Source organism: Psammomys obesus, unplaced genomic scaffold, assembly GCF_907164565.1.
Source record: "Psammomys obesus unplaced genomic scaffold, mPsaObe1.curated_primary_1811, whole genome shotgun sequence".
Taxonomy (NCBI): domain Eukaryota; kingdom Metazoa; phylum Chordata; class Mammalia; order Rodentia; family Muridae; genus Psammomys; species Psammomys obesus.
In genome coordinates, this window is record NW_026596433.1 from 6894063 (window position 1) to 6920220 (window position 26158).

The window sequence follows — 26158 nt, forward strand, 5'->3', positions numbered from 1 at the left end:
TTTGAGGTAGGACCAAACACCATTGTTTTGCCTACAGGTATCTATTTTTTTTTTCCAGACATCGTTTGTTGAAAAGACTGTTTTGTTTGGTTTGTTTTTCTTGGCATCCTTGCCAAAAATAATTTGACCATACATGCAAGGTTTTTTTTTCTGGGATCTCTAGCCTGCCCCATCAGTCTCTATGCTTGTCTTTATATGAAGCCTTAATTACTATAGTAAGCTTCAGATCAAGATGTGTGGTTTCTTTTAACTTTGATGTTTTTTTAAGTTTGCTCAGGATCCTGTGATGACCCAAATGAATTTAACAACAGGTTTTTCTATTTCTAAAACTAAAAAAAAAAAAAAAAAATCATTGAGATTTTTGATAGACATTGGCCTAAATCTATATCTATGGATAATATTAACAATTTAATGTCAAGTATCCCAAACCATGAACACAAGGAATACATATAATATTTTCATGCAATCATTCCCAGTCTTACTGCCCTTCTATCTAGTCATATATCAACTGCTGCTGAACAAGCTCCCCAGACTTTTAACCTGTCCCTCCCCTGAACCCACAGCTCAATTCCATAGTGCCTCTTCCCCTGGAATAGAACCAGTGAGGGAGAGTGGAGGGAAGTACTCTGCCCTGAAGTGACATCTGACTCTTAGCCCTGGCCTTTTCTGTCACTGCGGTTTGCCTGCCTCCTCAGAGGAGAAATGGGCAGAAACTTGTTTAGTCATGATACATTTTTTCATATTTATTTATTTTTATTCACATGCGTGTGCATCTGTTTACATGAGTTTCTGTCCACCACGTGTTTGCAGGAGCCCCTGGATGCCAAAAGGCAACAAATCCCCCTGAACTGGAGTCATAGGCTCCAGTTCTGTGAGCTACCTGGTGTGGGTTCTGGGAACCAAACGGGGTCTTCTGCAGTAGCAGTATAACCTAAGTGCTGAACCATGTCTCTAGCGCGCACACACACACACACACACACACACACACACACACACACACACCTGCATGCAATTTAAAGGATAACTGAGAACGCACCGTTTGTAATGGACTGCCTTATGTCTTTCCGAAATCCCTGTACTGAAACCCTAAAGACCCCATCGCACATCCTGTTGCATTTGGAGTAATGTAGAGTGGAAGATGTCCTAGGAGTGAGACATCAAAGGGATTAGGTTCAATTAAGAATGGGAACTAAGCAATGTGAGATCACAGAGGAAAAAAAAAAAAAAACACTGGAAAAAAAAAGAAGAAAAGAAAAAGTAGTCATCTGCAAGTCACAGAGAAGCAGAGGAGCCTCAGAAGCCTGGCAGTCCTGATGGACCACACCTATAATCCCAGCAATCGAGAGGTGGGAGGGAGTAGGAAGACAACTATAAATACAAAGCAGAATGGGCTACATGCCCAGGACAACAATGGTTACGTAGTGAGACCCTGTCTCAACACCACAAAAATAACGAAAGAAAGAAAGAAAGAAAGAAAGAAAGAAAGAAAGAAAGAAAGAAAGAAAGAAAGAAAGAAAGAAAGAAAGAAAGAGAAGGAGTGGAGGGAGAGAAACAGGGAAAAAAAAGGTGTTTTTTTGAGACCAGGACCTCACAGGCTGGTCTTGAACTCCAAAGACGACTGAAACTTCTCATGTTCCTACCTGCACCCTCCAGATGCTAGAATGGCAAGTGTGTGCTATCACAATTGGTTCATGTAGTGCCAAGGAACAAACCCGGAGACTCAGGGTTTGAGTCTCCAATGCCGGGCAAGCACTCTACCAACTAAGGAATGGCCTGAGCCCTGCCACTAATTTTCTTAGAAACTTCTTTTGTTTTGTTGCATCTTGTTTTAGTCTCGGTTTTTTTCTGCTCTGCTTTGTTTTCAGTGGGAAGTAATCTTACTCTGTCCCCGAGGAAAGGTACGTCTTGTTTTGTTTCTTCCCATTCTCCAGCCAAATCCCAGCCAGTGCATTCTCAAAACCATCTGCTTATTAAGTCTGACATGACTAACCACACTGAAATAAATTTCGGAAGGAAATTAGATAAAATGTGAAAATTAGAGATAAATGTGTGATTAATACTCAGAATGCTGACCGGGCCCACCGAGTACTTTAAAATTATTATAATAGCTGCTGCATAAATTGATGCCCTGAGGTCAACCTTCTGACATCACAAAAATAGCATATTTGTCTTTTAGGGAAACAAAATCCATTATCCGTATCTATCTTGCATGAATTTCCCTTGATATAGAAAATAACAGTAGAATGCTAGTCAGTGTGACTCAGAATAAGCCCAGCCCTTCAGAACTCAACTCTCCCTGTTCTCGGAGTGTTTGATTTCACAGAAGTAGAGTGCCAACATTTTGAACACTCTTCAGTTTAAAGTTTTACAAAATAGACGTGGCATGGCTTAGTAAAACGAGACTCCCAAAGAACTATTGCAGAAAAGGAGTCTTGCCATGAAATATTTTATAAATGCTACATCACAGTTCGTGTTCCAAAGCAATTTAACACAGCCTCATTTTGTTCTTTTGGGTGGTTTTAGTTTGGGTTTTGAAGACCTAGGTCACTTCTTTAAGTATTCGGTGAATATCACAATGGTAAATTTTACAATAGAAAACTCAAACTTTAGATTATTTTACCTGGGCACTGCTTTCTGACCTTCCTGAAGAGGCTATTAAATTGAATAATGGGTTCAAGACACTTAGCTTCTGTAGAGGTTTAAAGGGGCTGCATATTTATCAGGCATATTGGGGACGTGGTTGCCCTTCTGTCCAGAGCTGAGGGGTCCCATGCTTTCAGAACCAACCCTATAATTTGCCTGTAGATCTTCATCAGTAAACAGTCTTAAATCCTACACAAGATCTTGAAAAGTGTGTACTACATGGGTTTTAAACCTCCCCACATTTCAAACAACTAACTTGAATTCAAAGGAAGTATTCTACAGACGGCTTGTGTGAGTAGTTTTTCAAGAATTAAAAATCACTCCACCTGCAAAGCTATGGCTGTTGCCCTTTGCTGTGAGGACAATGCTGGAAGTGGCTTCTCAGGATTGTACTAAAATTACAGAAAGTCGCACTTACTAGTGACGCACAGCGGAGTCCAACCATTGAGAGAAAAGTTTTTATTCACAAAATTACACTTCAGGAGAAAAATTCAAGGAATAGTAAATGTTCAGGTGTTAGTTAAATGATCAGGTACTAGCCCAACATGAAGTGGTTTAAGTCTAAAGAGATGGTTCCATAACTTTTTCTGAGGGACAATCCTGGAAACATGGCATCCAGCACTTCTGACTTGCAGTCTACTGTGTGGTTTACTTCCCACAGTTTGGGGCTACCACACCTGAAACAACTTCTATATTGCTGTGCATTTGTCTTCAAAGCAGCCCTTCATGTTTTAAAGTCCTGACACAGGCTCAATCAAGGAGCAGTGATAGCATCTTGGGACGTGTTCTACCTATAGCTTCCTTCTCCCTGAGGACTGACAGTCTTCGGTAGCTAAACATGCCTTTCTTGATTTCCATCTATCCTTCTGGTAAGGTTTTCTACATAGTTTTCTACAATGTTTCAAACTTTCACTATACATTTTCTTATTAAATTCCATTATTTCTCCTCCCTTTCCTCTTTTAATTTATTCACCCAACTTTTGGAAATTACAAGAGAAAGAAGAATTCCAATAAATTCATTCAACACCCTAACTCCCACTTATGGCTTTTTCAAAATATCTGCTTTCATGTTTTCCACATGAATAATTGTCACTTGCACAGTTCAAGTGACTTTTCAAAGCCAAACTATCTGTGCCTCTATCCCAACAGTGCACATGTGACACAATATGCAAGAAAATACTTCCTTCCGGCTTCATGAAATTACAACACCAACCCTTAAGGAGAAAATTCAAGCTAAAAAAAAAAAAGAAAAAAAAAAAAAGAAGAGGAAGAAGAAAAGAATTCTGTTTCTAAGGATTTGAATTCTTATGCAAATTGTTTTCTATTCTTGGTTTTACACAGAGTAAATTCAAACTGGCAAAGCTTTTTAATCTTCAAGGGCAAGGGGAGAGGCCAAGAATACATTTCCACTCTAGCAGAAACAGAGCAGAGTGGGGCACATGTGGCTGAACACAAAAGTGGTTTGGTTTGGTTTGGTTTGGTTTGGTTTGGTTTGGTTTGGTTTGGTTTGGTTTGGTTTGGTTTGGTTTGGTTTGCAGTGAATTCCGTAGGTCAGGATAAGATCAGTGTTACTCTGCCTGATCCATCTTTATTTTCACGAAGGGCATTTTCAATTAAAAAAAAAAAAAAACAGGGTTCAAAATATAGACTCATGCAAAGCTAGAAACAGTTTTCTCTGTGTGTGTGTGTCTGTGTGTCTCTTTGTATGTGTGTCTCACTTTCTCTGTGTGAATCTCTGTTTCTGTCTCTCTATGTCTCTGTCTCTCTCCTTTTTCCTCCTCCTTCCCCTTCCCTCTCCCTCCCTCCTTATTTCCCTCCCTCTCTAGATTTTTTCCTCCCAATCTTGTCTCTCTCAAGATGCCTGTTTTTCTCATCATTCAGTTGTCACTTATTCATGAGTAACCAAATATTCTGTGAGTCTTGGAGCTCAGTGAACTGACTGTCACCTCTCTACCCCTCAGAGTCCCCTAAGTGTCCGAGATTTATTTCTATCTCTGCTTTACTGTCTCAGACTCTGATGCAAATATTGACAAAGTACTTCTTTATGAAACCCAAGGACCCATAGCCTTTATTAATCCCCATCTATTCTTGCAGGCTCAGGAAGCCATTTGCCACAATTTGTCAGCCCAAAAGGAGACTTTTCTAGTCAATGAGTTATAACTATTACCATATGGGATATCAAGAGCACAGGCCTAGAAACCAAAGCCATGAGTACAAGCCTCGCCTGTCACCCATTTGCTATATAATCTTGTGCAAATCACTTGCTTTCTCAAAGCTGCAGATGCGAATGTAAGTGAATGCACCACACAGCATGGTGGTGAAACTGAACTGACAGTGGGTGGAAAGGAATACAGTGCAGCATAAAATGGGTGGAAAAGGCTGTAATAATTTATCTGCCTTTTGTCAGGGAAGAGTTACTTATCTTAATCTTCAAAGAAGTCTCTTATTTATACAACTTTCCTTTAGCTTTTTTAAGGCATGGAGGTATGGGGAAAATGGAATCATTTTTGACAAATGATCCATAACTTTAAAAGTTCATATTTTGAGGTTATACATGATTTTCTAATAACACAACACTTAACTTTAAGTGGCAAGACCTGGCTTCAGTAAAAGACTAGTTGAAGCACAGAATATATGAATTTGAACCCCCCCCCCCCCGGCAATCTTTATGCCGTGGGCTCACGGGCTCGTGTTTCTCTTGCATAATGTAAGCCAGCCTTCTGAAATGAGCAGTTCTAGTAAGACCCAGGGCAAGAGAGAGATGCCAAAGCAATTACATTTATAGTGAATTCAGAAGAGAATGTGTACAAGATAGGAGGAAAATCTCTGTGGGCATCATTTTGAGGAAAAGCAATAGTTGGTCTCCGCCAACAGCCATTGGATGCCACCAGCATGGAGCAATTACAGACAGAATGGATCTGCTGAAGCGAAAATGGTGCAGTGGCTGTAAGGCAAAACTTTAAACAGCAAGAAGTCCAGTCAGGAGGGTTAATGCACTGGTGTTGCTTTGTGTTTATAGACTGTAATTTCCAAAAGTGCTTCATTATTTTTCTAAGCCTCAAATCAATTACTGCACAGCGTATGTATAATTCTAGCCTCAAGTCCCTGAATCCCAAAAATAACTGTGTCAGTTTTAATTCGGTTATTGCTTTGCACGTATCTGTCCCATCATGACCCAGCTTGTAGAAAGAGAAGCTGCCAGGAGTTGACCATAAGTTTTACCCCTCCCCCCAGTTTATTTCAATCCACTGGGCAATCTGTGTGCTCTCTCCATTCACGCCGTAAAAACTATTCTCTGAAAGGTCACTTATGGCTTCTGAACACGCTTGCACCATCGCTCCTGTCCACCTCCTGCAGAATTGGACACTCTTGACCTCCCTGCGTCTTCTTCATGCTCTTCTTCCTGCGCTTCTCTGATTTCCCCCTCACCTCCCCTGACTTTCCTTAACTCCTTGCCTTTGCCCTCTTCTAGAAGAGGTCACCCCCTACATTCCATCCAGGGTCTTCTTTGCCTCCCACTCTTTGCTTACCTGTAAGCACCTGCCTCACTGGCGGTCTAGTCAGGAAACAGAAATCATGCCAATTAGTATTTGGAGCAAGGAAATTTCAGTATTTAACAACGTACTATATAGTAAAGGGATCAATTAGGGCTCTTAAAAAGTACAGGAGCATCAACTCAAAAATAAATAAATAAGTACCCTTTAGGATCCAGGGAATGTGAGCAAGGCGGGAATTGAGGAGCTTAGGGGGACTCTCCAGTCATTCCTCCACCGAGATTGACCTTTCCTGAAGTGGATGGCTGCCAGAGACAATGGTGAAGAAGTGTGCAGAGCGTAACGCACAGCAGCTTGCATCTGACAGACACTTCACTCACTAATGTGCCGGCAATTGCACTGAAAACCAGGACACAGAGAGAAACAAGGAAAAGTCTGTCTTCCAGTGTCTCTTGAATGTGGCACTATTATTAACAAAGCTCAAAAGTGCATCCATTTTCATTAACAACAGTGAAATATCTACAAGGGTCCATCTTAAGAAAGACAAAGTAAAATGAGGAGTCTGGACCTGAAAAGACATATCTTAATAAATAAGCATGGTGGATATTTTTAAACATACCATCTCTTGTCCAAATTTCAGGTTTTTTGGATATAGATCTATGTCACAAAAATGTCACATCTCAAACTCAGCATACCTTTCTCATGATCTATATGCAAATGATTGTTAAGCCCTGTAATTTCAATATGGAAAAAATGTCCCTGAGAGAGGTCTCTTCCTTTGATTCATGTTTTCTTTGGATATATATCCAGCATTGCTGCCAGCACAGCTTAGATAGTTTTATCAATTAAAACCAGCGCTTGTCTTTACACCTTCACAACTCTCCATGATTTTACACCTAAAAAGTTTCACTCTTGAAACCATCTAATAATCTCCTTTATATCATGCCCAATCCTGTTATTGCTGATGCTGCTATGAAAGTTTAACATTTATTGAGCACTTAATACTTAATATGGGCTGGATATACTATGATACCATACATATATATATATATATATGTGTGTGTGTGTGTGTGTGTGTGTGTGTGTGTATGTGCATGTGTGTGTGTGTATTCACCTTAATACAACAAATGTATGAAGGATTATTATCTTTGTTTGCAGAAAATTAAGCTGAAAAAAGTAGAGAAACTTGTGTGAGCCTCAGAGCTAAAAAGTTGTCAAACCACATTCTCACCATGGACCTGCTAGCTAGAGAATTTGTGCTCCTAACTACATCATCACCCACCCCCCAAAATAAAAAATAAAAATAAGGATTAAATTAGTCCCTGAGGTCTGGGACTTGTACACTAAAGCTATAAAATACTGCGAAGTGAATTGAGGATCTACATAAATGGAGATACTCCAGTTTTATAGATCTAGAGAAACAATATAGTTAAGTGTCAATGATTACCAAAGGGAGTTACAGATTTAATGCAATCACTATCAAAATTCCAAATGCAGAGGTTTTTTGATTGGCCCCAATTTCTTAACTATGACACACCCTCACACTCACAAATACAGGCAGGAAAACCTAGGTATACTGGACTTTATCAAAATCGGAACTTTTATTTATCAAGTACACTCTCACTAATGTAAAAGGGTAACTCTCTAAACAGAAAAAAAAATGCAAATCATATCCAGTATGAGATTGATATCCATAACACAGAAAAATACTCAACAATAAAAATGTAAGCTACTGTATTCAAAAGTGAGCAAAAGACCAGAGTGGGTTTTGTTGTTGTTGTTGTTTTGTTTTGTTTTTGTTTTTTTTTTAGATTTATTTATTATGTATACACTGTTCTGTCTGTGTGTATACCTGCACGCCAGCAGAGGGCACCAGCTCTCATTATAGATGGTTGTGAGCCACCATTTGGTTGCTGGGAATTTAACTCAGAACCTTTGGAAGAGCAGCCAGTGCTCTTAACCTCTGAGCCATCTCTCAGCCCCCCAGAGTGGGTTTTTTTATGAAAAAGATTCACAAATAATCATAAAATGGCATTTAAAATCACTAGCCATAAGACAAATACAAGTCAAAACCACAGTGAGATAGTGCCTCATCCCTACTAAGGGCACTTACTGAAGAACCGGTGTTGGCAAGATGTGTGGAAATTGGGAACTGCTGTACAAATACAATATTATTTGTAAGAATATAATATGCAGCCTCTATGGAGAACTGTTCAGCAGTCCTTCAAAAAGTAAAGCTCAGAACTGTCACTTGCCATAGGGGTTTCAATTCTAGTCCTAAGTGTGTAACCAGAAGAACTCAAAAAGGGGATCTGTATGCTAAGGTTTATTGCGGCATTATTTGCAGGAGCCATGAGGTAGAAAAAGAGAAAACTAAAATAATCCATCAATATATGAATGAACAAAGATGGCATATGTGTGTAAATATCATTCAGTTTTAAGGAGTGAGGTTTTTGTATGTGCCACAACAGGGCACGTATATACTGCACTAAGTTAAATAAGCCAGGCACAAAAGTGTGATCCACTTATAAGAAATGCATAGGACACATAAATTCATATCATCAATGGAACAGACATTAACACGAGCAGAGAACTGCAGCTTAATGGTTAATGGTTTCTGTTTTTGAATAATTAGAACACCTTGGGAATACATAATAATGATAATTACGCAGCATTTGAATATATTAATATTGCCAAATCAAACATTTTAAAATAGTAAAATGTTAAACTTTGTGTTGTGCATATTTTACTACATTTTTTGAAGCCTGTAAGCAGATACAAGAAGCCTGTGAAACGGAAAAGGAGAAGAAAGTAAAAGTACATGCAGCAGCTAGACCTAAAAGTGACAGGCAGGAGTTGACTAAGGGGGAGGGGAGGAGAGAGGTGGGCTTATATGACATGGTGTTGCCTGAGATCTTGAGCAACTGGAAGTAATATTTCCAAAATTAACTGAGACACGCACGGAGGGGCCTGTTCAGCTGTAATTGCCTTGTATTTGAAATGCTCAAAGCATAACGCAGATGTGATTTGACTGTACTATCATCCCCATTTCGTAAGAAAGTAAGTGGCAGCCAACATCCCCTGGCCACTTAGAATGTACAAGACACTTGCCTAAGCATGTGTGTATTGCATGCCCTTTCATACTATTTATTTATTTACTTACTTACTTATTTATTTATTTATTTATTTATTTTCTTTCATACGATTTTTGTGATGTGAGATTATACTGATTTCTGCCCATTATATCACCTGCCATTCCCTAAAAAGCACATTCCAGTGGACACCAAAAAGGCACCCAAAAAAAATCAGGGTGCTCCACCTCCTCCCAACTCAGAGTTGAGTCAAAGGCTTTGAAGGCGAGCAGAAAAGGTCTCCATAGCCACCAAAACAAAAATGTTCACATCCCCCACTTTCTGGCACTGTCTGCACTGCGAATCCAAAACCAGAGTCCTCAGACAAGCACCCCAAGGGGTGGCATCTTGACCACTGTGCCATCGTCAAAGTTCCCCGATCCCCAAGCCATATGGGAGACTGAAAGAAGACAAGACACTTGTGGTTATTGTGGAAATCCACAAGCACCAAATCAAAGCAGCTATGAAGAGAGTCCGAGACACTGATGTGGTCACGGTCAGCCTTGATGGAAAGCAGCAGCTCTGTGTTCGACTGCCTCCTGGTTATAATGCTGTAGAATGGACCAAAAACTGGGACCACGGCCAAGGGCCTCCAGCTGAGTAATTATAAATGAACATTTCCTTTTCACCATAAAAACAAAACTTTAAAGTCTGGGGTGGGACTCAAGGATAGGGTATAGGCTGAGCAGTTGTGAGGCCCTGGGTTCAAGCACACACACGCAAACACCCACACACGCAAACACCCACACACGCACACACGCATGCACACTCCTTTTACTTTTGAATCTCAATATTTGTTTTACTTCTGATCCCTATGGCTACAGGCTCCGTCTGTCACCTCACTTCACTCTCTAGATTGAAACCTTTCGTCCTCTAGAGTTCTTTCCAATGGCATGGGTTCTACTAAGCACTCCAATTTGTCTTCCTCAGAATTGGTCATTTCCTCTTCCATCCTCTTCTAGCATTGCTCTGCTTTGCTTCTCTGTTTTGTTGCTATGATAAAATGTTCTGTCTAGAAGCAACTTGGGGGGAAAGGGGAGTTCATTTCAGCTTACACTTCCAGGTAACACTCCCTTGCTGATGGAAGCCTGGACAGGAACTCAGAGCAGGAACTAAAGCAGGGACCTTGGAGGAGTGCTGCTTTCTGGCCTGCTCTCTGTGTCCAGCTTTCCTCGCTTTCTTATACAGTCCAAGCCTACTTGCCCGGACATGATGCCTGCCCCAGTGAGCTGCTTCCTTCCACAGCAACCATCTGTCAAATACGACACTCTATATGATATAGCCACAGGCTAGTCATATTAATGTAATCCTTCTACTGAGGTTCCCTCTTCTCAGATGATGTGAGATCATGTCAAGTTAACAATAAAACTAGCCCAGGACAAACATGTCTCCAGAAAAGATGGCTTTAGTGATGTCACCCCAATAAGAATGTTGGTTCCTGGTGAGAAGAACGTTTCTTCTCTTAGTCTTTGGATTTTCAGTCACACTTCTTAAAGCATCTTTCATAGAGAAGTACTTCTTGTATATAGAGGGTTTTTTCGTTTTTTTTAATTGAAAACTTTTTCATATGTAGATTATTTTAAATAAATGGACAAGCTGAACTGTATAATGGAAGTTGTAGAGAAACTCCTTTGTATCTCATAAGCAGAACCTATACCTGCTGTGTCTCTGTTCAATTTTCTCTCCATCCTACACTCCTGTTTTTTCTGTCTAGCTCCAAAAAAAAAAAAAAAAATTTACCTTGCTGTCTCAGTTCTCAGTTAGGGGTACTATTGCTATGGTAGAATATCATGACCAAAAGCAAGTTGAGAAGGAAAGATTTTATTTGGCTTATACTTCCATATCACTATTTATCACAGAAGGGAGTCAGGAAGGACAGGAACTCAGACAGGACCTTAACCTGGAGGCAGGAGGTGATGCAGAGGCCATGGAAGAAAGTTGTTCTTCATGGCTTGTTCAGCCTGCTTTCTTATAGAACCCAGGACCACCAGCCCAGGAATGTCATCACCCACAATGGGTTGGGCCCTCATCAATCGCTAATTAAGAAAATGCCTCCCAGCTAGCCAGTACACTTGCCAAGTCACCCACACTCCATGAAGAGGAGCATCCTGATACCTTTTGTCGTATTTAAGCTTTTCAGCTAGAAGTGCTGGGAGATCCAGGTCTCCCTTCCTTTCATGTGCTCTCCAACATCCTGACTACGCTGTGGGCTGCACCGTGGAGGAGATGGATTCCTTTTCTGTCTTCTCTCTGACCAGTCTCTAGCACAATGCCTGGACACAGCAGACGCTTAATAGTTGAGTGAGTGATGAATCTACTACTTCATTCAGAAGGCCCCAAAGCTATTAGGAGTAATTAACAAACCATGGCTAGTGTTTGTTGAGCTTAGCATTTTTGTCTACCTAACATCCAATTGAGTGGCTTATTCTCTAGGCAAAAATAAATAAATACATACATACAATTTCAAAATGAGTGATCTATCAATCACCTTAATACTTGATACACATTCTATTCCTCCTTTCTAATTCGCTTCTCCCTTCTCTTCTTTTCTCCTTCTCCTTTTCTTCCTCTTTCTCTTTCCTTCCCTCCATTCCTCCTCCTCCACCACAAGGACTCACCATGTCCTCACTATGTAGCCCTGGCTGGCCTCAAATTCACAGAAATCTGTTTGCTTCTGACCCTGGAATTAAAGACACATACCACGGTGCACAGCTCCCTCTTATATCTCTTTTTCTCTTTAGTTTGTGTTGGTTTTGAGACAAGATTTCAGGTATTCAACAATGTTGCTACAACCCAATAACAAAGCAGCTGAGGACAACCTCATCCTTATGATCCTCCTACCTCTATCCCTAAATGCTGGAATGCAGGGATGCCTCTGGAGTTCTGGATTACAGGCTTTGCTACCATACCTGGTCCCATGATGGAACCTGGGCATTGTGCATGAGAGGAAATCATTGTACCAACTGAGATCCCTAAAAGCTTCCTGAGCAGAAAAATAAATGTTTGTTGAACTTGAGCCTGATTCTTCTTGTAAACCTACCAAAAGCCTTTACTCTCTGTCTTTTGCTAACCCTTGCCCAAAATGATTCTATTTTTGCAATCCTGTGATCCATCAGGATTTCCTTCTTCCTGATTTTTACCTTCTTCCTGCTCACCCTAGTCAAGCACTACTTCTCTTTCTAATCCTCCTTAGCCTTCCTCCAGATCCCTTGATGCAATTTAATAATGCCCTGAAGCTGAACATCAAAGGATTGAAGCTTAAAAATGATGTCCTCTATCACAGATTTATGTAATAATCTGTGTCCTAGATTTGAGGGTTGTGTGTGTGTGTGTGTGTGTGTGTGTGTGCATGTGTGTGTAAAATGCCTTACTTTCAGACACAGCGCAGAGCCCAGACCAAATAAAATCATTTGTACATACTATTACCTATAGTCTTTAAACCTTGGTTCTGTTTCAGTTCATCTTTTTATTTTAATGAAGCTGTGTTTGTGAAGAAAAGGAGAGATTCAGAATTCATGCTCCTAGAGATGCAGATATGAACACAAAAGGGAAAGAAGGAAGTGAAAATGGCTGGGTGTTAGTGTTGTCCCAGCTGTCTACCTTGTCCTGTACTGAACTCTCAGCATTTCCTCTCTGGCACAACTTTGTGCTGAAATTTACACAGATGTAGACAATTATGCCTTTGAAACTTGAAATTTGGCTTGCAAAGTGGCTTATTCCGTTGTCTACACAGCTGCCATCTGAGTAAGAACTTAGAAAATTCAAGAGTTTAGAAAATGTTGTCCTCTATCACTACCAGAGACCCTTTGGCCTCCTAACATTGGGAAACAAAGTGAGGCTCTCCGGGAGGGTTGGTCCTAGCCACAGGCTGAGGAGGCAGAGCCACCACTCACATCCCTAGACTAGGATGCTCTCTCCTTTGTCCTTTTCAAAGAGCGGAGACCTACACACGGGCAAGTTTGAATGCCAACCTTGTGGAACAGCCTCTCCTTCTGTGCCAAGTGGCAACAAATATAAAAAAGCTGCTTCTCCATCATAAGTGTGGATTGAAGCTCCTAGATTACCTCAGAGAGAAAAGCGGAGGCATAAAGATGATGTCAGCATAGGCATCGAACACTCTAACAAGGCTGGGCTAGGGGATTATAGGGTCCAGAGGTGTAAAGACAGCCCTTCCCAGAGTGCTATTAGGCGGTTATTCAGGTGACAGACAGCCTCAGAAAAGCAACACACTGGACCCAGAGGAGGAGATAAAGCCCAAGCTTTACAGAGTGAGCTAGGGCTCAGGGCAGTAATAGCTCAACTGACATAGTAGAGATGGCTGAAGCAAGAGGATCAGAAGTACCAGGGTGGTCTGGTATATAAAGCAAATGCCTCCCCCTCCACACACACACACAGACACGCACGCATGCACGCACACGCAAGCTCGACAGTGGTATTGAAACTAACTCTGCGTTTCTATTTTAATAAAAAAGCGCATTGTGCTTTTCCATGCACACAGTGTAAAGCACTTTTACAAAAGCCTTTTCTTCTTTCTTGCCCCTCCCCGTGTCTGACTCTCCCTCCCTCCTCCAATATCCCAAAAGAATGTTTCTCCTTAGTTCTTGTTTAGGAAAGATGAAGCTAAGTTTTTTTCTTTTTTTTTTTTTTTTTAAGTGATGATCCGTCACACTCAGATGAGCAGTCAGATTCACGCTTGTGAACTGCTGGATCTCCCCTGCTGCCAGGAAGAGGCTGCAATTGGCTTGCTAGGGATGGTAACATGCCATGTCCCTGATTCGAGGTCTAAGTGAGGAGCTGAGGGGTTTCAGGAGAGGGAAAGCAAGTGTGCTTGAACATAACCCCTTGCAAGTGTTTGGCCGGTGTTTGCTTCGGAGGTGAGAGATCCATAGTTGTCCCTGGATGCTATGCTGGACAAATCAAATTTTGCTTATTTCGCATACCCGTAACATGGGAGACAGAGAACTTCCCAGAGGTCCCGAAGCCGTTGGCAGACCTCTCGGCACCTTCTCTGAATGAGAACCGAGTTCCAGTTCTGTCATCTCCTGCAGGACATTCACCACTACTCCCAGAATCCACGAAACCTGAGCTAGCTCCATCTGCGTTATCTCCATCCCAGCACTGATGGCACCTTTCACAATTCCCCGAGTTTTCACAACCTTCGCTCTATATTGCTGCCAATACGAATGGGCCTGGCTGGACATTCTTCTTACTTACCTACTCCTTCCAGGCAAAAGAATCAGCTCAAAAGCTATCAGCTGGGTGCATTCTAGTCTTTTCCCATCTTTAAGCATACCAAGGGATAATAACTCAAGACTATTACAGGAAGATGAAGGGCTGAGATAGCAGGGTTTGTGGAACACAGGCACCTACAACACAAACTGCATCTAATACCCAGCCCGAGGGCTGTGCTGCTGATGCCAGCAGAGGATTGGTGGGCCATCCAGGCAGGAGAACACTGCAAAGGACCCGTCCCTGACCAGAAGCCACTTCTGCTCTTTCAGTTCTTGATTTTTTTTTCATTATTAACCTTTTACTTACCGCTAAACTATTTAGTACTAACTTAATCCTCAGCCTTTATAGCTAATCCTCTAAGACCACCTTTAACTCACCACCCAGGAGAAATGCTATCCTGTGACAACAGCCAATTGTAGCCAAACTATAGCCTGAGGTCACTGTAACCTGCCCAGAATTGTACAATACTGAAGGAGCCTTTTCCTTAACCGAGTGTTTCACCCACCGGAGAGTCTGTCCCCACTGGGATGGCAATGACAGAGGTGCTTGAAGTGGAATAACAAATTCCGTGGTAAGCACTTCCTGAACAAGAGAACACTCTCATTACAGAGGTCAAGGCTCTGTACCACTCCCTCCGCCAATGACTAATTTGGCTGCAAGGAGCTAGCTGTAATTTTGTCCTTCGACTATGTCGTGTTCTTTCACAAATATGTTATATTTTCATGTCCTCTTTTTTTTTTTTTTTTTGGTTGACAGCTGCATATAAAATCAAGGTGTTGATTGAGTAAATCAAAGAGGATGAGCTAATGGCGAGACAAAGCTGCATTAGATAAATGCAGGTTTATTGGGAGCAGCAAGGGAGGGGGAAGGGGATGGGGAGCACAAGCTGAAGGGGAGTAAGGGAAAGACCCGTGGAAAGGTGGAAAGGGGAGAAAGGGTGGAAAAGGGGGATGGAACCAGGAAGTCTGGTTTTATAGTGAAGGGCTTCTGGGAGAGAAGCCCCATCCCTAGGTGGAGGGCAGGTATGGCAGCCACACCCTGCAGCAGGTAGGGATTTTAACATCCCAGCCTTTTGTTGATAACAAATGGATAATGGGCAAAGAATCTTTTCTGGCTACTTCTGGTTAACTTTGGGGGCATTGATTCTGGAGAGTGGAACAAAAAGGTGGAATGTTGCCAAGTCCCAAGAGCAGGCTGTTCTATTTGCTGTCCAGGATCCGTGGGACCATCTGCAGCTAGGAAACTGCAGGTCCAGCTGATGCAGTCTGTGAGGTTTAGGGCCTGAGCATCTGAGTTCTGGATGCAGCTCTTGAGAAAACAGGATGCTGGAACATAGATATGTTGGATGCAGAAGATAAAGTCAAGGTGTTTAACTTTTAGGTCCATGGACTTTTAGGCCCACGGTCTTGGTAGCTGGGAGGAGGGGAGTCCCAAAACCAGGGGAGAAATTCCACCATCAGGAACAAAGAAGCTAGGAAAGAGGCTCCAGGGCTTATCTGGAGTGTGACCTGTGGATTCTAACGGATCTCCTGAACCTTACATGAATCTTTTTAAGTTGACAAAAGGAGACAAATTGGCTTGGGAGACAATTTAAAATGTGATTAATGTCAAAGCTCTGAACAGTTTTAATACAATAGGTGCCTTTCTAGTCATGTCATCAAAAAGACAGACCAAGGAAGCCCCTTATCAGCCTCAGGTGGTCAGGTATAGTGACGTGCTTGATGTGTTCTTCTTGGTACAGATTCGAAACGTGGCGGCAAACCTATGTGTGGATAGCAAGCACGGAGCCACAGGGACCGAGCTGAGGCTGGACGTCTGTGTCAAGGATGGTTCCGAGAGGACATGGTCTCATGAACAGGTGGGTCAGAAATCATGGCCATGGAGGCTGTTTGGAGGGGGGGGTCTGAGGGGGTTAGTATGGAGGCAAAGAATGAAAGAAGTTTCCCATTGCATTTGGGACTTGGATGAAGTCATGTTCTGTCAACAACCAGGACTGAGTCATTGTCTGCCTCTGCCTCTGATTCTGTTTCTTGTCAGAGGAATTGTGATTGTCAATCAAGATAATGGGTTAAAAAAAAAAATTTCAACATATAGAACAGGATTGGTGTGAGAGCTCAGCCACTGAAGTGCTTGCCTTGCACATATCCGAACTTGAGTTTGATCTAAAACCCATATTTTCAAGGCTGAGTATGTTGGTATGTGCTTGCAATCCTAGGCCTCGTGAGGCAGAGACAGACAGAGCAATGAGGATCACTAGCCAACCAGCCTAGCCTACACAGTGAGTTCCAGGCCAGTAAGAGCCCTCCAAAGGAGAGGCAGACAGCAGCTGAGGAATGATACCAAGGTTGTCTTCTGACCTCAACACTGATGTGTGTGCTTGTCAGTGTGCGCGCACACTCACATTCACCCCTACAAAGAAAAAATTATACCTTTAGGATGAGAAATGAATATGACATGATAGCAAAACGGGAGCTATTGCAAGGACAGGGCTGACCATTAATAAGGAGCTAAAGCCACGAGAGAGCGGATAAGTAAGAACTAAGCATGTTCAGAAATAGCACAACGAAGCCCATTGTTTTGGGTGCTAACCTTTATTCATTTGTACGTGCCGGTGTGCGGGATGCACATCTGTGCACACGCTCAGAGGCCAGAAAAAGATGTTGCGTTTCCTCCTCCAGCACTCTGCACCTGTTCCTCTGAGGCTCTCTCCCTGGTTCTGGGGTTTGCATTTTCTTCCCGGGCTGGAAGCCAGCAAGCTCTAGAATTCTCCTGTCTCTATCCCACTTCCTCAGAGCTGTGGTCACAGGCTCAGGCCTGTGCAGGATTCTGGGATCCAAACTCTGGTCCTCATGATGTTTGAGCAATCCAGCTCCTAACCACTGAGACTTCTCTCCAGACCCTTGAGTACTAACCCAAAAAACTAATTTTTCCAGAAAGGAGGTAGAAGAATTGAAGGTATGAAGTAATCTTACTGTCTTACCCACAACAGCAGTTTTCAAAACAATGAACCTTAAGAATGTGAGGGAACTTGTCCAACAAAGTTGCATAACTTCTTTTTAATTAAATTTTTATTTTTTATATTATTTACAGTTTATTCACTTTGTATCCCAACTATAGTCCCCCTCCCTCATTCTCTGCCTCTCTCATCTCCTCCCATGCCCCTCACCAAGTCCATGGATAGAGGAGGTCTTCCTCCCCTTCCATCTGACCCTAACTTGTCAGGTCTTACCAGAACTGGCTGCAATGTCCTCCTCTGTGGCCTGGCAAGGCTGCCCCCCCATCAGGGGAAGGTGGTCAAAGGGCTAGCCACTGAGTAGTGTACGAAAGCAAATGCTGAGACTCATAACCGAGTTTTGGGCAGGGTGCAAAGAATCTTAGGAAAGAAGGGGAGACAGTAAGACCTGGAGAGGACAGGAGCTCCACTTGGAGAGCAATAGTACCAAAATATCTGGGCACAGGGCTCTTTTCTGGGACTGATACTCCAACCAAGAACCATTCATGGATACAACCTAGAACCCCTGCTCAGATGTAGCCCATGGCAGCTCAGTATCCAAGTGGGTTCCCTAGTAAGTGAAACAGGGATTGTCTCTGACATGAAGTCAGTGGCTAGCTCTTTAATCACACAGTTTTAACAAAAGACTCTGTTTTGTGCTTGAGACTTCATGAAACCTTAACCTTTCCTGCTGGCTGAGTTTTAAAAGTAGCGCATGGGCCTCTTGTTACAGTAGTGATTTTAATCATGCACATGAAGGACAGCTGAGGCAGCAGCACCCCAACATACACATCACAGGCTGTTTTCAGAGGGTGCATTGCTTTGATTGAAAGGCTTTGCAGTGCAGCTTCATTCAAGGAAAGTGCGGTTTCTCATCCAACTCAAGACTTGAAAGCCTTTGTAAAAAGGGTCTCTCCTTCAACTATATTACCTGTGAAAGAGAAACAATAGTATTCAGGACTGCAGGCCCCTTTGTTGTTTCCATTTTGAAGAATGAAATATTTCAATTAGAAAGTTATAGGAGGTATGTCATGAAGGTTTAATGAGAATCAATAGCTAGTGTCAGAGCTACAAGGAAAAACAACTGATAAGTACAGCTAACGCCTTTCTCCATCACACCTCCCTCCGCAGAAGGGGAAATCCCTCCGTCAGGTACCATGCCCTGACAGCGTTTTCAGTTTCTCAGAATGGGCCATGATAGCAAAAAGTGAGCAAGCCCTTTCCCTGTTGGCATAACTGCGCTACGCTAACTATGTTCTTCAAGTGTCTTTCTTGCACTCTGGACAGAAGTTGGCTCAGGTAGAGCATTCTTGAGCTTTGGAGAGATTTTTTATCTCATGTGCACATTCCTGACAAAACAGTCCTGACCAAAATGAACAACTGAACAATGACCCTACCCATCCCGAGGCCCTTAAAGAGCTGCTGAAGTATACTCTCCTCTCCGAAGTCTCTCTTCCTGCCCTTCCCATCCTGGGTTACAAGCAAAGCAGCAAGTTCAAAAACCAGTCAGGGCCTAATCCATCAGATCACCAACACCCTCTAACATTCTCTAACTAGTCATCTGGCCGGTGTGTTGTAGAAACACCGAGGGCCACAGGGTCAGACTTCACTTTAAACCAAGCAACGTTGTGAAACTGCTCAACTCTTCTAGGCCAGAGGTTCCTCATCATTAAATAAGCTCAAGAAGGCTATCTGTAGGACTAGCATTTGGAGCGCTTAGGAAGAATAGTCTCTAAAATTAAAGAGAGATCCTATAACAACAACAACAACAAAACTTTGTCTTTTGGGCTAAATTCATCTCTTCTTTTCAGCCCAAACAGAAAACAAATTTAGATAGCTTATCGGGATACAAGTCTGAATATCTAAACTATGTTTAATATTCCTAAACATGAAAATTCTATAACGGAGTATGCTCTGACCTGAAATTTTTGTTTGGCAGCCAAAAATGAACACAAACTGAAGGATATTGCATACTTGTATTGATTGTTCATTTACCTCAGGCTAAACTGCGAAAAGTCTTACATGTAATGTACCAAATGGCCACCAGAGGGCAGCACTAGACAAGCTTCTACACAGGCAAGGAGAAAAAAAAAAAAAAACTTCCTGCAGTTACTACAGCTCTTTACAATGATTTTTTTCAGTCTCTGGAGAGCCTAAAGATGGAGCTTCGAGAACATTAAAAGTTGCGGGAAGAAAGACTTGAAACCTGCTTGAAACGTGTCATCGTATACTGACTTGGTACAGGCAAATTCATTTTACAGTAATTAATGTAAGCCGTATTCAATATTTTGCTTAAAGAAGACTTGTAAGTTACGATTCAAGTTAAGTTAAATCTTTTACATTTGGATTAAAATTCCTGAACGAGAAGTATATCAGGCCAGGGAAATTATAGATATCCGTTTTAGTTCCAAAGCAGTCCAGCTGATGAAATGAACACACAAACTTGCTACAAAGGCGACAAAGCAGCTCACCACCCTTATAAAGAAAACCTTTGGCTGCAAGCTAGTCGGGATGCAAGCTTCTCCGGCTTCTGTGAGGGAAGCGGGCACATGAGTCATCCTTCCAGGGTCATCTGCTGAGCTGTTTGAGAGCTAACACTGTGTGCTGGCTCCCACTTTCCTCTAGGGATCAAGAAAGGAGAAGAAAAATAGAGCTAAATGTGAGTGTGAGAAGGCAACTCCCCAGCCCCGGGATGAGTATAAGGGGGGCGGGGCGGGATGCGGAAGGGAGGGGGCGTGCTCCGCCTGGCCTAGTTTGCCGTTCTCTCGGCAGGCCCATCAGCAGACGCCGGGCTCTTGCAGGGAGGAAGCGAAGCCTGCTGAGGAAGCTGGCAGATTTTCTCCTTTCGAGACCTGGAGGGGGACGTAAGCAAACAGAAATCCACACAAGTCGATAGGTGCGGAGAAAGAACACACGCCTTTCTTTGGGGGATAAACAATCCTGCTACCGGGACGCGGCATTCTGATAAGTACAGACTGCAGGAAGGAACTGCAGATTCCTGCAAACGACATAACAATGAAACAAAATATAACTACCCACAGAGAGGGAAAGAAATGTTCTTCAATTGTCTCATCAGGATGCCAGATTAAGATAAGTGTATTTGCAAGCTCCAATGTAGCGTTTATTTGTGTAATATAATATAATACAAAGCAGACCCCGGCCTTGATACACACACCACATGCACATGGAAGCAAGAAAACGGGCCATGACTCAAAATCTATATTTTAAAGTATCACTCAAAAGAAGAAAGGGGAGAAATTGGCATCCATTTACTTCTAAACTATTGATTTGAGTCTGAAAAGCAAACAAAAACATGAGAGGCTTTTGTTAAGGAAACCTAGATGCTTCTGGCTAGTGAGAACTGTTCAAGGGTGGGAGGCAGACTGTGAATGTCACGGTAATTTCCAAAATATTTGAGATCCTTTCACGATGTCTGCTTGTTTCTACTCTGGCAAAAATCAGTTTGACATAACTGTTGGCTAAGATAAATGGCAACTGGGAGCATTTCAAAGACATAAAAGAGAAAAATAGTCATTGAAAGGCACAGAAAAATAAAGCAGTTGCTATAATTTGAAGATTTATCACCCCGGACCCAGGATTACGATCATCAGGTAAAAATTCCCTTCTAGCAGTCAATCTACAAATAGAAGGAAGATCATTACCCTGTAATAACAAACCTAGGAACAGGAAACAAAAGTTGCCTAAGTTTGCCCAGATATAATTATAACAATAGATGAAGCCTAAGAGACAAACTTGCTGTCAACTCGCGTATTCTCTGAGGTTTAACTGATCCATTTCATGAAAAGGAGGAGAAAATGGAGCAAAAGAAGCCTGGATACTTGAGATGGAAGTCCCATCTGTCAGGGGAAGGTCTGCGCTGGGTGAGGACTGCAAACCCTTTCCTCTTTAGGCTTCTGAGGCCCATGCCATGGAGAATGACATTTTTCTCTAAGAGCGCAGCCCCTGGTAAACCAATCATTCTCGCTCTCCAGTAAACTATTTGAGTGTGTCAGGAGGAAGGAGGGTCTTGGGAAAGTTGTCGGAGGGGTGACTATGGTTGAAACACATTTCATGAAACTCTCAAAGAGCTAAGAAGAGGAAGAAGGACGAGGAGGAGAAAAAGGATAAAGAACATGAAAGAGAAGAAGGTGGAAGAATATGAGCCAGAAGCAGGGGCGCAAGCAGTGCTCCTCCTCCATCGTCTCTACTTCCGGCTCCCACCTCCAAGCTCCTGCCTAATCCTCCCTTGACAAGACCTGTGACCTAAGAGCCTAACGAACCCTTTCCTCCCTAAAACTAAACAAGTAAATAAAGGTTTTTAAAAGCCTGGTTGACATCTTTGATGATTGCTTTCTGTTTCTATTATTTGTGTTGGGGATCACCCAGAGGACACACCTGAGATTATGGCTCTGTGCCTTTTCCTGAGAGGTTTGCCTGAGAAGGGAAGTCCTGAGAGAGAAGGGCAGTGGGCTCTGGCTGGGCTGGCTGGCGTGTGAGGCAGTTAGCCCTGCTGCATCTACAGTCAGGAAGTGGAAAGAGACCGACACTGACGCTCTGCTATCTTCTTCCCTTTTTCCTTATTAGCCTAGCTCCCTGGGCCCATACAATGGTAACACCCACAATTGCTCCTCAGCCCCAGTCCTCTGACCTTCTCTACAATAGTTCTTTCCTCCAACATGAGCCAAAATAATACCTTCCCTCAAAACAGACAAACAAATAAACAAACCCCAAAAAACATGCATAGAGCAATAAAAACAGAAGAGAAACAGATAAATCAATCAATCAAGACTTCTTGACTCAAACAAGGCAGAGGGGCGCATGCCTATGACCTCAGCACTCAGAAAGCTAAGGGCAGCCTTGCTATGTAGTCAATCTAAGGCCAGTAGGACTCAGTTTATTAAAAAAAAAAAAAAAAACAACAACAAAAAAAAAAAAAAAACACTAATTTATTTACCTTCACAGGTATTTCAAGTTTCTGTTGAAATAACTAGTACACATTACACATATTGACAGAAATTTTATCAAGCATCAGTGCTCATCATGAGCTTTTCTGGGTGCTGAAAAAGTCAGTTTTAAAAGGACATAATGTGCCATCAGAGATCTCACCACCTAGTGAGGGGTATGGAAACACAGTGGACAGTCTTAATGGAGTGAGAAAAAAGAAGAGGTGGATGAAGTAATTCAGAAATCAAGGCTACAACAGTAATAAAAACTGCATGATACTGGCATAGAAACAGAAAGGAGGATCAATGGAACCGAATAGAAAACCCAGAAATAAACCCACACACCTATGAATACTTGATTTTTGACAAAGAAGCCAAAACCATTCATTGGAAAAAAGACAGCATCTTCAACAAATGGTGCTGGTCCAACTGGATGTCTACATGTAGAAAAATGAAAATAGATCCATATTTATCACCCTGCACAAAACTAAAGTCCAAGTGGATCAAAGACCTCAACATAAAACCAGATACTCTAAATAGGTTAGAAGAAAAAGTGGGGAACAGCCTAGAACTCATTGGTACAGGAGACAACTTCCTGAACAGAACACCAACAGCACAGGCTCTAAGAGCAACAATCAATAAATGGGACCTCCTGAAACTGAAAAGCTTCTGTAAAGCAAAGGACACCGTCATCAAAACAAAATGAATGCCTACAGATTGGGAAAGAATCTTCACTAACCCTTTATCTGACAGAGGGCTAGTATCTAGTATATATAAAGAACTAAAAAGCTGAAAAGCAACAAACCAAGTAATCCACTTAAAAAATGGGGAACAGAGCTAAACAGAGAATTCTCAATAGAGGAATATCGAATGGCAGAGAAACACTTAAAGAAATGCTCAACCTCATTAGCCATTAGGGAAAAACAAATCAAAACAACCCTGAGATTTCACCTTACACCCATAAGAATGGCCAAGATGAAAAACTCAAGTGACAACACATGCTGGAGAGGTTGTGGAGAAAGGAGAATCCTCCTCCATTGCTGGTGGGAATGTAAACTGGTACAACCACTTTGGAAGTCAATCTGGCGCTTTCTCAGACAATTAGAAATAGTGCTACCTCAAAACCCAGCTATACCACTCCTAGGTATATACTCAAATTTTGCTCAAGTACACAACAAGGACATTTGCTCAACCATGTTTGTAGCAGCTTTATTTATAGTAGCCAGAACCTGGAAACAACCCAGATGTCCCTCAACGAAGGAATGGATACAGAAATTGTGGTATTTTTACACAATGGAATGTTACTCAGCAATCAAAAACAAAGAAATCATGAAATTTGCAGGCAAATAGTGGGATCTAGAAAAGATCATTCTGAGTGAAGTATCCCAAAAGGAGAAAGACCAACATGGTATATACTCACTTATATAGACCTACAAGATATGATAAACATAATCAAATCTATACACCTAAAGAAGATAAACAAGAAAGAGGACACAGCGTAAGATGGTCAATCCTCACTTAGAAAGAAATGGGATGTGCATTGGACGTATGACAGTAGTCTACCACAGAAGGCATCTGAGAGACTCTACCTAGCAGTGTTTCAAAACTGATACTAAGCCTCATAACCAAACCTGCAATAGAAGGGGAGTTAGTATGACGTGGAAAGGATAGGAGCTCCACAAGGACCAAATATATCTTATCACATGGGTCTTTTCTGAGACTGACACTCCACCAAGGACCATGTATGGATGTAACTTAGAACCTTTACTCGGATGAAGCCCATGGTAGCTCAGTAACCATTTGGTTTCCCATAGTAAGAGGAACAGGGACTATCTCTGACAGGAACTCAATGGCAGGCTCTTTGACCTCTCCCCACCCCCAAGGGAGGAGCAGTCCTTCTAGGCCACAGAGGAGGACTTTGCAGCCAGCCTTGAAGATACCTGATAAAATAAGGTCAGATGAAAGAGGAGGAGGTCCTCCCCAATCAGTGGACTTGGAAAGGGGCAGGGAGGAGATGAGGGAGGGAGGGTGGGATTGGGAGGAAATAAGGGAGTGGGATACAGCTGGGATACAGAGTTAATAAAATATAACTAATAATAAAAAAATAAAATTAATTTAAAAAAAATTAAAAAAGAAAGAAAAAAAGAAATGGAGGCTACTTAGCTGACTGGACATCTCCAATGAGGAGTGAAAGCATTGTAGGGTTGTAGGTGGACAGACCTAATTAGACAGGCATCCCAGTCAGATTTCTTTGTTGGTTAAGAGGTACAGGAGTGTGGGCAACGAGAACAGTAAGGTTGGCAGGGGCTAGGGACACAGTTCCCGGACTCTGCTATGTTTGTTTGTTTGTTTGTTTGTTTATTGCAAGCACAAGGACCTGAGTTCAAGCCCCAGAATCCATTTCAAAACCAGGTTTGGTGGCACACACACTTTTAATCCCAGCACTGGAGAGGTGAACAACACAAGAGAATGCCTAGAGCTCACTGGCCACCAGCCTAGCCTACGTGGCAAGTTCCAGCCAGCAAGGCACTTTGTCTTTAAAACACAAGTGTACAGTGCCTGAAGAACTATACCTAAGGTCTCTAGCCCATCTTGAACATACACACGCATGCACATGGGAAAAATGTGGGAAAGGAAGCAGGCTATAGCCATAATCTAGAGAAGGGATGTTGAGAACAATGTGAAGATGGGGAAGATGAAACTAATTCCAGAGATGCTCATAAAACAAAAGTGACAAGATGTGCTACAACAGTGTGTGTGTGTGTGTGTGTGTGTGTGTGTGTGTGTGTGTGTGTGCGCGCGCGCGCGCGCACTCGATACTGGGCTTGGTCCCCGGCACCACCAAAGATGAGAAACAGTGGCAAGAGTTGACAATTAGATGAGAAAAGTAAAGAAAGCAAAAGTTCAAAGACTTCATGACTGACAAGATGAATGACATTACCACCAACTAAAACAAATACAAGGAGAACAGGCTATCCAAGAAATGAGAATCCAGTGAGTGAAGGTTTTGTTAAAATGGAGTCATCTGGGAGATGCCCAATCAGAAAATCCTGCCAGGGGCTAGATACAACATGGTTGCTGGGTTTTGACCATTTTGGTGAAAACTGGGCTGTGAGAATTTAAGACCAACCAGGACAGAGAGAAAACCTTGCGAAGCACCCATGATGAAGAGACAAATGAAAGAGAGTAGCAGAAAGATGATCACAACAGAGGATTACAATACATCAAAAGCAAGCCACAGGTATAGCACATTCCACTTAGAAGAGAGGTCAAACTCAGGATCATCCCAAATAGATACTTCTGTGAGAAGAACCTAAGAGAATTTGGAAATTCCTTAGTCCACAAGCATGTTTAAAAAATTTCTCTGGAAAAAGAGATTACACAACTGTTGTTCATGACTTCATCACAAAGGCCTAACCTGGGATAAGAGAGGGCTCAGCCATTAAGAGCACTGGTTGCTCTTCTAGAGAACCCAGGTTCAATTCCCAGCACATGGCAGCTCATACTGCCTGTAACTCCAGTTCCAAGGAATCTGGCACCCTTCTACAAATATACATGCAGGCAAAACACTAATGTACATAAAAAGTAAATAGATAGACAGACAGATAGATGATAGATAGATAGATAGATAGATAGATAGATAGATAGTAGATGATAGATAGATAGATAGATAGATAGATAGATAGATAGATAGATAGATAGATAGATAGATAGATAGATAGA

General features: G+C 42.1%; 1 protein-coding gene across 1 annotated transcript in view; it reads left to right on the forward strand.

The window, feature by feature from the left end:
- The window catches only part of Galntl6 (polypeptide N-acetylgalactosaminyltransferase like 6), a 1222499-nt gene that overhangs the window by 1176199 nt on the left and 20142 nt on the right, over positions 1–26158 (forward strand). The window contains exon 10 of the mRNA XM_055597863.1: positions 16242–16358. Within this exon, the coding sequence (XP_055453838.1) occupies positions 16242–16358 (117 nt within the window). The remainder of the gene's footprint in view (positions 1–16241; positions 16359–26158) is intronic.